Source organism: Ctenopharyngodon idella, chromosome 12 (assembly GCF_019924925.1).
Source record: "Ctenopharyngodon idella isolate HZGC_01 chromosome 12, HZGC01, whole genome shotgun sequence".
Classification (NCBI taxonomy): domain Eukaryota; kingdom Metazoa; phylum Chordata; class Actinopteri; order Cypriniformes; family Xenocyprididae; genus Ctenopharyngodon; species Ctenopharyngodon idella.
Genome location: NC_067231.1, coordinates 3,604,951 through 3,617,671, shown reverse-complemented (window position 1 = coordinate 3,617,671; position 12,721 = coordinate 3,604,951). Strand labels below are relative to the sequence as shown.

At 37.5% G+C, this 12,721-nt stretch overlaps 1 protein-coding gene and 1 long non-coding RNA gene across 3 annotated transcripts in view; both read right to left on the bottom strand.

Moving 5' to 3' along the window:
- Positions 1-11,053, bottom strand: part of LOC127523707 (integrin alpha-X-like) — a 56,955-nt gene extending 45,902 nt beyond the window's left edge. Inside the window, exons 1-2 of one of the 2 annotated variants that reach the window (XM_051914748.1) lie at positions 10,887-11,052; positions 9,506-9,620 (exon numbers count right to left, since the gene is read on the bottom strand). In XM_051914748.1, the coding sequence (XP_051770708.1) occupies positions 9,506-9,620; positions 10,887-10,926 (155 nt within the window). In that variant the 5' untranslated portion in view covers positions 10,927-11,052. Of the gene's footprint in view, positions 1-9,505; positions 9,621-10,886 lie in introns of both variants that reach the window. The other variant, XM_051914747.1, reaches the window with a different exon arrangement.
- On the bottom strand, positions 4,705-9,499 carry LOC127523720 (uncharacterized). Its single transcript, XR_007932920.1, has 2 exons — positions 9,117-9,499; positions 4,705-5,969 (listed from the first exon to the last, which is right to left on the bottom strand). It is a non-coding gene; the product is annotated as an uncharacterized LOC127523720 (long non-coding RNA).
- Positions 11,054-12,721: the final 1,668 nt, after the last annotated feature.

Genomic DNA, 12,721 nt, shown 5'->3' with positions numbered 1-12,721 from the left:
GTGTTGCCAGCAGCACTGAGTGGAGTTTTGCCGCTGTAGTGGACAAACACCACCGACTGCCACTTTCTCTCATATTCAGGTTTGCCAGGTTTTCCCAACAAAACCCACCCGATTGCTCCTCAAAACTAGCCCAAAACTAGCGCAATCACATTTCAGGGGGTTCTGTAAAAAACACATTATTTTGGGTCGATTCAACCCGCAGACATGAAAAACAACCTGCGGCAACAGTATAAAAGTAGCCCAATTCCTCAGGAAAACCGCGGACTTGGCAACACTGCTCGTATTGGAAGTGTTTCGTGCAGTTGAGGCAGTGCTCGCATCACGGTCTCGGAAGGATGTTGCCATAGTTACAAACATCAACAACAAAAAAATAATAATAAATCTTAATGGAAATGTTTGTGCTCGTGTCATTTGGTGTCATCCATTATTCAATTATTAATTACTGTCATTAATTGTTTATCAATATTTTTTTCTGTTTGGTTCAAATAATTTGAGGGAACTTTACAATGATCCCCTCAGGTTGAAAACCAATCAATAACCTGTTCGATGATTGATTAAAGCCATCATGGATGCCGCTGCCACTCATAAAGAGATCAAATATTTTTATCTTTGGCGCCGACTGCAACGAAGAGTTGTGCTTTTGGAAGCGGCAGGATTTTGGATCCACACCGGCAGCGCAACCATCCACGTTTTGCCGCTTTCCGCATGTCTCCAATTGAAAATAAACTAGACACTTGCAACTGCCACGTTCCGTGGGCCTCGGTTGTACTTTCTGCGTGCACGAGGCGAGGGTCCGCTAGGGTCCAAGTGGCGTAAAAATCATCATCGGAGGGTGTAAGCGAAGGATCTTTGCGGACATCCACGTGCCTCCCATTTTATGAGCACGTGGACAAATACGCATGGTTACTAGGCTACAAAAGCATGCACTGGAAAACAACGTGGATGTCGAATTTGAAGAGAAGCTGTGTGGAGAAGTCCGTCTCTACCCACAACTCTACAATCCATAGTTAAAACAATATAAAGATGTGCAATAATAATGATGTGCAACAATCCATGTTTGTTTGCTGTTCAAAGCCGATCTACTGCACATATGTGGAACTGTACACGCCGATGTATACACGCACGCTGTTTATACTTGATGTGTTCACCGTTGTGCTTCTTTGAAATGACAGAAAACACTTTACTGACTGTTTCTGGACACACTTAAGCACACTATTTAAAATAAAGTGCACTTTGCAATGATATCAAATGAAGCTTAAAATCATTGATTTAATGATCTTTTTGTCATGCTTTAAAGATTTTGATGTGTTGACTAACATGCTAAAGCACATGTAAAGTACTTGATTATAATTTTAACTGTAGTGTGTTGTTTGGTATAACATCTGAAGTGAATATATGTGTAATTATATATCTGATTTTATAAATATACAAATATATTTAAACACATGACACAAGCTTAAATAGAAATGACATTTAAGTATATTTAATTTACATAAATGCTTGTCAGTACATCTGGCACTTTAACCATATTTAAAAGACAATATAGCAGTAATTGTGAAATTACAGGGTTGGGGTGCAACGAAATACATGTAAATTAGTTACGTATTTAAAATACAAAATTTGAGTAACTGTATTTCATTACAGTTCCATTTTAAATAGGTGGTAATCAAATTACAGTTACATCCGAAAAGTATTTTAGATTACCAAAGTGATTACTTTGAATTTTTATGTCATTTAAACATTAATGTAAACTGACGGGCAATTAATGTCAATAGCATTTGGTGATTCTCTGACTCTTGACAGTCTGCAAAAGCATCCTAAGCTACAGTTCTGCTCATAAGTTTCATAGGGGAGAGCGGCGCACAACCTAACGCTTTTTGACTTTCTCAGTTTGTGTAACTTAGGGTTCAGGGAATTTCTTTTGTTCCTCATTAATTTCACACATGTCTGGTACAAATATGTGGCTTTGTTTCATTAATACAGTGTATACTTTTTTCTTTATTTACCCTGAAAGAAGGGAAGTGAAATGTGACAACATAGGTGGGGCACATTGTAACATGTTATGGGGCATGTTGTAACGTGACCATATGACAGCTAAAAATGTTATCTGATTTAATTAAAAAAATATACATGACAAACTAAAATATTTTGTCAATAAAAGACAATAATTATTTTTTTTTTTCATACAAAATAATAGCATTTTTTTAGAAATTCAAATTTAAATAATTTTGTAGTTTGACACTCTGCAAAATACAGCTATACAACCTAGGTCAAAAAAATACACCCAAACAGACGAAGAAACATATCCAGACATTCAGAAAAACACAGAGCTGAACAAAACACTCCCCTCCCTCAACTCACAGCTCTCACAGAACACAAGATAAATAGACGAGACAGTACAAATGCTGAACATTTCTTGAAATAATATTTTCTGGATGTTCAGGTTCTTCCTCTCAGTCTTTATTCACCCTTTTTCCATGGTTTCTCAACAGAAATGCATAAAAGTTGATTATGCCAGTTATATCGTAACTGTATAGTGTACAAATTTATAAAATATTATATCTAGGTTCCAATGTAATAGTATATAAACTGAAAACGTTATGTACATTGTATTCTAAGGAGATCAAGTTTTGCAGCCCAGGTATGCACTTCCTGACCTTTTGGCATGACAAGCTCAAGTCACAGCTGTGCCTTTGTCTCTATGATAATGTGAAGGTATGGGCGATACTGTCAGACTGACTGGGTTAGCGCCTATGCATTTGAATGCTTTGATCTTCCTACTGGAAGTCAAACTATGTGTGAATGTTTAGTTCTTAGTTCTTGTGACCAGCTACTGTTTATACCATTTGGGGTACTATTATCTACACAGTCGGGGGTAATTGCCTGTATTGTCTTTAGATGCTTTTGTTTTAGTGGTCACTTCTAAGGCTGTGTGTAAGGGCAACACCTTTAAGGACTGCCCACTGAATGCCTATAAAATATCATGTATACACTGCCTTAGTTAGACTTGGATGACTACAGTGACGCACAGCGCGTTTCTCAATAAAGAGTATAAAGTTCTATATCAATAAAGTTCTGCTTGAAAGATATTCCAACGTCTCCTGGTCTCTGCTTCGACGAGGAAAAAGTTTCCTACAGTTATGGTGCCGTGACCCGGATAGAGCTCCTCACCTGAATCCAGATTGAAGCTCCAAGCTCAACAAAGATCTGACTTCATTCTAGACTGAATTTTTCTGTACAACCAAGGGTTGGTGAGTGCTACTCTATCCAAAAGAACCTTTAAGACCAGTACAAATTTGTTATCCTCTGCGCCGTCAGAGAAGAGTTAACAGACAGCTGTAGGGTTTGGTTAACTAAGTTATCCTCTAAAAAATTTTCTTTTAGAGATTGTAAGACTTGATTTTCCTGCTAAGACAAAAACTGAGATCAAGCACCCTGCAATAAAGCAATAAAGCTTATCTGGAGAGAAGATCTCAAAGAAATAGCATAGGACAATGCCTTGCCCTCACACATCTACAGGAGGCAATAGCCCTCCCCCCAAAACACACACACCCTCCTTCCTTTCCCCCTGACTCAAGTCACTGAAAGTTCTCCAAGAAGTATAATGTATCTGGTGTATCTATTGTTTATTCCTTTCATGTTCGGTATCATTTTAAATGTCTCAGTGCGATTGGTAAAATGGTCTCAATTTCACAGCAGTCACTGGTATTATGAAGAAGATTAAAAACTAAAGAGAATTCTGTCCTCCTTTTGGGTGGTGTCACTTGTGAAAACCCACTCCTCTCCCCCCAAAACAGGTGTTGGTGTAATAAAAATTTACAATCCTTTTGTTCTGGTCTTGGTATATAAGGTAAAGTGCAAAGCAGTCAGGGGGGATTTTCTGTAGCCAGAAGCCCCCACACAGTGGTGGACAAGTGTCTTCAAACACTAATCCACCACTGTGTGCATGTGCATTTCAGTTGATGTTATGCATTTATTATTTCTGAATTGGCTTCTAATTGTCCAACTATGAAATTGACATGATACATTTTTACTTGACAAATAAAATGTTATATTTGATTTACTCTGGATTCTTCTGAAATCATTATGACCAGTAGATTATGGAGTCCGTCATTTCCGTAAATCTGCGTCAGGACAGGCCAAGCCAGAGAGCCCCATGAAAGGAGCATATTGGCACATCATGGGACTTTTTGAGTTTGTCTGTTATTGAATTAGCAAGTTGCAGTATCGTGACTAAGAAAACTGTATTTTTGTATGAACAAGCATGTGGCGGTTCGACTCAAATGCATTAGTTAACTCTGCATCCTCTGACTAGATCATAAACTGGCGAATTTATGTCCGTGAGAACGCAGTCGGCCGATGTGAATTTCTCTAAGCGATGATGAGACCGTAATGAACGAATAATTGAAATTATGAGATACCCAGAATAATCAAAAATCAAAATTAATACATAACAAATGATTAATTTCCAATTGGGAACGAAACCTAAGAGTAATAATCATTTAAAATTGGAGTCAGATTAAACGAGTGAAATTAAGTGAACTTCACAGATGCGCTGAAAAGGCATACACGCGTTAACCTTCGCCCAGGCCGTCGGATTCCGTTTTTGGGCCGATGCGGGGTTCCTTACACAAACTACAAAATAAAAGTCATGAAAACAAACAAAACCCAAACCCAACGTTATACTTTGTTGGTGATAGTTCATTTTCTTATACTTTCAGTTTTCTATCTATTAAACCTTTTTTTCGATCTTCTGGTTCACTAATGTTATTATGCTAATACAATATGTATGATTCTTTAGGACTGTGAATGTCACTAATTTTGTGCATTTTTTTTTTTTTTTTTTTTTCAGTTTCTGATAAGGATGACAGGAGAGATCATCTTGGGGGTGAATTGTTTCAGATCTATGAGGAAGTCAGAGAAGCCACATAGCTAGAGAGTAGGCAGACAAAACTAGAACTGAAGGATGGATTTATTGTTCATATTTTAAAATGAAGTTTCTATGAATTTCTACATTTATAGAAATGTAGGCATGACGAATCTATTCAGTGGAAAAGTTTAGCACTTTTAGATTTCTTGTCTTGTTTATGCATATATCCTATCATTTGGGGTTATTCATTTATTATTTTGTCATCAGTTAATCTTTACAGATTGCGTTAAGCGACTTCAACCCTGTCACATTGTCCCAGTGTAGCTGTTGCTGTGTTGCTGCTGCAACCACATGTTTAACCACATTGTTGCACAACTTTACCAGATGGCAGTCTTCTCTGAGCTCGGCATCAGTTCAGTTCCTCCAGTTCACAGCAGTACTGAAACTGAGCAGAGCTGCCACAAACCCAGAACAACGGTAAATTTAAGTGAATTTTTACAAGGTTTTTAAGAATGAGATAAATGATTAATGGTTACTCCAGTGTTTTTCAATCATGTTCCTTGAGACACATAAACTGTACATGTTTTAAATTTAACTTATAAGCTTGTTACTAGACCAAAACCTAAAATGGGTGTGTTAGATAAGTGAGCTGTCCAAGAAATGTACTGTTGGTATGCCTCTAGGAAAAGTGTTGGCTAACACTGGCTCATCCTAATATGCCCACTTGGTATTCTTAGGGAGTCCAGCAAAGTCCTGTCAGTGGCTGCTAATGGCTTAAGGTGCACACTGTAATCAATTACAAATTTAATGTAGTATAATAATAATAATATGCGATTTTTTTTTTTTTTTTTTTTTTAGATTTGTCTTGTTTATGCATATATCCTATCATTTGGGGTTATTCATTTATTATTTTGTCATCAGTTAATCTTTACAGATTGTGTTAAGGGACTTCAATCCTGTCACATTCTCCCAGTGAAGCTGTTGCTGTGTTGCTGCTGCAACCACATGTGTAACCACATTGTTGCATTATTTTACCAGATGGCAGTCTTCTCTGAGCTCGGCATCAGTTCAGTTCCTCCAGTTCACAGCAGTACTGAAACTGAGCAGAGCTGCCACAAACCCAGAGCAATGTTAAATTTAAGTGAATTTTTACAAGGTTTTTAAGAATGACATAAATGATCAATGGTTACTCCAGTGTTTTTCAATCATGTTCCTTGAGACACATAAACTGTACATGTTTTAAATTTAACTTCCTAATACGCCCACTTGGTATTCTTAGGGAGTCCAGCAAAGTCCTGTCAGTGGCTGCTGATGGCTTAAGGTGCACACTGCAATCAATTGCAAATTTAATGTAGTATAATAATAATAATATGCGATTTTTCACCATTTGGACAAAGAGATAGTTCACCATTTTTTATTTATTTATTCATTTATTTTTTGTCATTTACTGTAGAGGTCTGCAACCCGACCCGAAGAACTCGCGGGTTTCGGGTCGGGTTCAGGTTAAGGTTTCATGAATAGCTTCGGGTTCGAAAAAACTGAGCTGTTAAATAAGTCTTGCGTGCCATCTTCTGCGTTGTGCTCGAAAGAGCGGGTGAGATTGGGAGCACATTTATAATTCACATTTATATATTGTAGCAAGTCTAAAGAGTGTTTTATGTTCTGTTCGGATAAATCTAAGTGCATGTGTTCTTTCCTGTGTTATGGTTCAGCTTGTGTGGGGCTTTAAGGGGTGGGAGGTTCTCCTGAAAGAATAGCCTGCGTGGTGTTGTGTGGGCGGGGTTCTGGGGAAGAGGTTCCAGAAGTTTGTTCGCTGTCTGTGAGGCAGGAGCATCGACAGGTGCCAAACAGGTGCTCATCTTAATAAAAGAAGATTAAGCTGTTAAGTGAGTCTCATCATTTCCTCCGTTCGTTACAATATTAACTGTTTTGCGCATGTGATCCTGCTCTCATGCACACTTTCATTCACAACGCGGCACACAACACTCAAACCTCTGACTATGAGTACGCGATAAGGCAAACAATTACTGAGGGAAAACTTATTACAGTGCCAAATGATGCAGGGAAAGCAGCACAATGAATTCTACTGAATAACAGGTGAGCCAGGGAATAGCACAATTATAGACAAGCCACTAAAATTACTACACAATAATGTGTGTGTGAAGTGAACGATGAGAGCAGCAACAAATCAAATAGCCGCGCTGCCGTCTATGTCTCAGAAATCAGAGCTTTGTCAAGAGTAGGTCTACTGTAAAATACTACATCATTTGATATGTGTATTTAAATGTTTTAAACATTGCATGACATCATAGACGAATAAGTGTAAACTCTATGAATGAAATAAGCCAAGCGCGTTCGTAAATCAAATAGCCGTGTTTCTCTTGCGTCTCTCAGAAATCGGCTTTGTCAAGAGCAGGCTACTATCAAAAACACTGCATCATACACATTTTGTATTATTTTATTTGATATGTGTATTTAAATGTTTAAAACATCGTACGATATGATAGGCTACATGACCGAGTGCAAACTATGAATGAAATGAAGTATGACAGCATGTCAAATGGCCTCCGTGCGTCTTTTCTACTACTTAGCCTGATGTTTCTGTCTATTTAAACATTGTATGATATGATCTTGTCATTCAACCAATAAATAGCTCAGCGGTTACGTGCAGTGTAAGTCTTACAAAGCTGTCTTGGCTTATGATAGCAAGAATGGTACATCTCTATAGCAACGGATTTCGGGTTCGGGTTAAACTATAACAGTACCGTTCGGGGTGGGGTGGGTCGGGTCAAACGATCTCGGGTACGGGCCGGGTTCGGGCCTCAGTTTAAAGCCCGTGCAGACCTCTAATTTACTGACCCTGATGTTGTTCCAAACCTGTATGACTGACTTTCTTCTGTGGAACACAAAAGGAGATGTTAAGCAGAATGACAGGCTTAGTAACCAGTCACTTTCATTATTTTTTTTATTTTTTTCCATACAATAAAGATAATAGTGACTGTGTTTGTCTTACATCTTCTTTTGTGTTCCACAGCAGATGGAATATTGGTCTAGAATGGCATGAGGGTGAGTGAATGATGACATTAATGTTTGAATGAACTTTCTTTAAATGGCAATGAGAAATTGTTTTAAAAGTGCAGTGTGTAAATTTTCTCGTCGTCTGAGACAGCAGAGAGTAGCCAGTCAAGCAAACGCGCTCTGTAGAGCAGTTTGTCCATTTAGGGCTACTGTAGAAACATGCCGGCACAAAATGGTGACGTAACATGTAAGGGGACCTGTGGTGTATGAGATGGAAATGGCTCATTCTAAGGTAATGTCGTGCTACTGCTTTTGGTCGATGCAATGGGAAACGCGGGTGAAATGAGCCACAACAAGGGGATTCGTTCACAGAGTTTACTGAACTTCTGCACAGATGTAAGTCACAGTTCACAGCGCACTCACCAACAGTATCGTTCATGAACACACACTTTATATGAAATTGATGCTGCTGCTAGGTGCTCTTGCTCCGGCACAGGACGGCAGTTTTCCGACGTGCGATGAGCATGCGAGCGACCCCAAAAACTAACTAAAGAAAAACTTAACTTTACGCTCTATACAAAAGAGTGCGTAACTGAACAACCAATAAGAGACTAGATCACAGAAAGGGTAACTAAAATACTTAAAGGGGCCATGTTCTCTTTTCTACAGTAACAAAAACATAATAGTTAATTATATAAGCTCTTTTTACACCACAAACATAGTTATGTATATTATATTGCATTTCTGTCAATAGATCCTCCTAAAATTTTCACATTGCACCTTTAAGGTAAAAATGGGCAACTTTTTTGATACTGCTTTATATTTCAAGAGAACCCATGGATGCTGGAACCATTACATGTGGGTGGGACAAGGCCATGTTACACTGTGAATATAGTCATTGTGCCTAACCAAAAGCTTTAGTTTGTTTGGTTTCCTCTTAAGTGTAATTGTTTTTCATTATGAATATATTAATATGCGAAATGCTGTCATGTGCATTTGAGTTATTTTTTTGCAGTGCTTTTCTCGTAGATGCATGTTTGAATGTGAGCAATGTGTGAAAGCAGAAAGCTCATATGAGACAGAATTAGACCAAGAGGGCATTTAAAGGAAGTTCACACTTGTTGAAGTTTGCTATTGCCTTAAAAGGACATTTTGCATCGTCATCCATATCATACTGGTCACAATATTACATACTCTATAACATTAGAAAGATTGTGAATGTTTTAACCTTATGAGGCTGTCTAATATTAGTGTAAATCTGTAAGTTCAGTGTTTGTCAACATGGGGTGCTGCATTCAAAGAGACAATTCGACAATGATGATTCAGAAATCACACAAACTAAACATTTTGATAACTAGTATAATTCTTCAATATGGACAATGGAGCACAAAATCTATAATCTGGGTTTTTCTATGTCAATGTAGTAGCATCTATTTCTTACTTACACCTAAATGTCACTTTAAAACAAAACAAACTATGGTGGTTGACTGACTGTTAGTCAGACGGTTTCTTTCATGTCTCGTTGGACAGTTGATGGCAGTGTGGTGAGTACTGTGCTTTCCAAACAATGCAGGTTTGTTTTTCTCCCCCCATTATCAGTGGTTATGTTGCTCTCACCTTGTGTCTTTCTGTATCACCTTATAGCCAAAGGCAACATTTTGACTCTGTGAAGACGCAGTGAAAGTTTTCCAGGCAACAGGCTCGATGTTAAAAGCCATCACCGACTGAGATACTAAAGTGTTCAGAAGTGATAAAAAAAAGACTGAATTAGTAACTACAAACTGTAATTTGACAATTGAAATATAAAATTGATATTTCCATTCCTGTTTGCTGATTGGTCAATACAACATTGCAGTCATGCTAAAATACATTCTATAGTAACAGATGCCAGTTCAGCAGCTGCTGGAGATTTCACTGTGTGTAGCACCAATAAAGGCAATTATGTAATAAGATAACAGAAAAATGTTTTGTAACCATTAAGAAAAAAGAAAAAAAAGAAAGAAAGAAAAGGAAAAAGAAAACACTCAAAACTCTTTTTAGGCATAAAACATCCATTTAGGCATAAAAAAAAACTTTAATTTGTTTGGTTTCCTCTTAAATGTAATGGTTTTGCATTAGGAACATGAAAAGCTGTCAGGTGCATTTGAGTTGAGTTTGACTTGAGTTCAAGTTTTTGCAGTGCTATTCTTGTAGATGCATGTTTGAATGCGTGCAACATATGTGTGAACATGAGTCAGAATTAGATGAGAGGGCATTTAAAAAAAAGTTCACCCTTATTGTTTGTTTGGTAACACTTTAGTATAGGGAACACATATTCACTATTAACTATGACTTTTCCCTCAATAAACTCCTAATTTACTGCTTATTAATAATTAGTAAGTTTGTTGTTAAGTTTAGGTATTGGGTAGGATAAAGAATGTAGAATAAGGTCATGCAGAATAAGGCATTAATATGTGCTTAATAAGTATTAATAAACAGCCAATATTCTAGTAATATGCATGCTAATAAGCAACTAGTTAATAGACCCTAAAATAAAGTGTTACCGTTTGTTTTTGCCTAAAAAGGACATTTTTCATCTTCATATCTATCATTTGTCTGTTCACAATATAACATATGCTACAACATTTTGATTGTCAAGGTTTTTAACTCAAGAGGCTGTCTAAAATTCGATGTGTCTAATGTCTTATGATCAACAGTGTTTCTGAATGTTGAGTAACTGTAAATCTACAGAAAAACAAAACTGTAAAAGCTTTAAACATAATTCTTTTGACAGTTTTCTTTTTAAATCACTCATCTATCTATTTATGTACAACATGATTACTGCAATGCATTTTTCACAGCTTTAGTTTTTAACAAATATAAAGAGTATAAAGAGAATGTAAAGCAACTTTTACCTGGCTAGATCATGTAACTAGTTAAATTTAAAGTATCTTATTGCCACTCGCAGCTTACAATTGTACAAGAAGAGAAAAAATCTTATCACAAAAAAATATCTTACCACAAAAGATGTACAATCTGATACAGAAGTTGTGGTCCATTGTAACCGGTCAAATGTAGATATGGAGGACGCATGAGGTGAGACAGTCAAGGCAATAAATGAAAGAGAAGAGTCCTAGAGGTGGTTCAGATGTAAAAAGGGGTGGAAGCATCTTACTAGAGAGGAAAAACAATTTGAAAAAGAGGAAATGAGTGCATATTCAAGAAAGATGAAGTGTAAGAGAATAAATGCTCAAGATAAACTTAATAAAAAGTTGTTAAATACACAGAATACATATTTATTTATTGAATTAAATAAAAAAAAAAATCACCCACATTGTTGTTTATGAACTCATTAAATAGTCAATAAACAGATGTCAATAGAGCTCTCCAAGAAAAGTATTTAGAAGATTTAGATTTTTAACCTCTGTTTGTAAGTAATAAGCACAAAGGACTGCCATGTGTATAATATGCAAATAAATGAAGAATTTTTAACTGAAGCTGATGATGGGTGTCTGTAGAAAGTCTGTTTAACCTAGGCTTTTTCCAGCACACAGCCAATGTAATCAGCATATATACACGATTATAGTTGGAAAGATGCAAGCTTTCTTTCTAAATGCCCAAAATACAGTGCCAGTTTAATAAACTTTTGTAAGCCAGTTTATTCACAACAAAAGCATCTAAAACTGCAATATTTAACATAAAAACTGCAATGTATCCAATGTGTAAATAATAAAATTTACACAAATAATCCAGTCACAATCTGCATATTTTAGACACATGAGCCATTACCTAAACCTGCAGCTATTTGCTGCCATGCTGTATTTTCTGCCCCTTATTTGCATAAATTTGAGAATGGAGGGCCCTGTTCCAAATGGTACACATTATGCACACTTGTGGCCTTGTGGACTAACAATGGCAGCCGAATGTGTGTCCATTAAGTCCACAAGACCGTAGGGTGTCTTGTTTGTAGGTTTCAGAAGGGTGCTCGCAAGCGCCCCCTCTGAGGCCAATATACACCCTCGAGGTGCACTTTTGCCGAGCCTGCACTGAGGCGAGCTCGACAGCAGACTTCTACCCAACAGTCAAAGTGCCATTACGTCACAAAAGTCTGAATTCAGAAGAAAAAATTGCAGGTCTTAGGGTTCCATTTGGGACAGAGCCTTAATTTTTTTATGCTCTTCCCTCGCTAACTTCCCTCCCTCTTCTGGACTGCGATGCATGTCATTGCTTATGTTGGACGAGTGCCCATTACCAGCGGAAGCTGAACAATGGGTTTAACAAAACACTCTAAGCCAGGAATACCAAATATCAACCATGCCAGTCGCGGACTGACCATCTGGAGCACCAGGAGTTTTCCCGGTAGGCCGCTATACAATGTGGGATTACCAGCAGAAGCTGAACAATGGGTTTAACAAAACACCCTAAACCAGGAATACAAAACATGAGAGAATGAACTTTTAGTTTCACTTTTGCCTCAGAGAATTGTTTGTTTGGCATAACACACTGTGAATCTACAAAGGGGCAGTTGTGGCCTAATGGTTAGAGAGTTGGACTTGTAATCCAAAGGTCGTGGGTTTGAGTCTCAAGTATCAGCAGGATATGTAGGTGGGGGGAGTGAATGAACAGTGCTCTCTTCCACTCTCATTACCCACAACTGAGGTGCCCTTGAGCAAGGCACTTAAAGGGTTAGTTCACCCAAAAATGAAAATTATGTCATTTATTACTCACCCTCATGTCATTCTACACCCGTAAGACCTTCGTTCATCTTCGGAACACAAATTAAGATATTTTTGATGAAATCTGATGGCTCAGTGAGGCCTGCATTGCCAGCAACATAATTAACACTTTCAGATG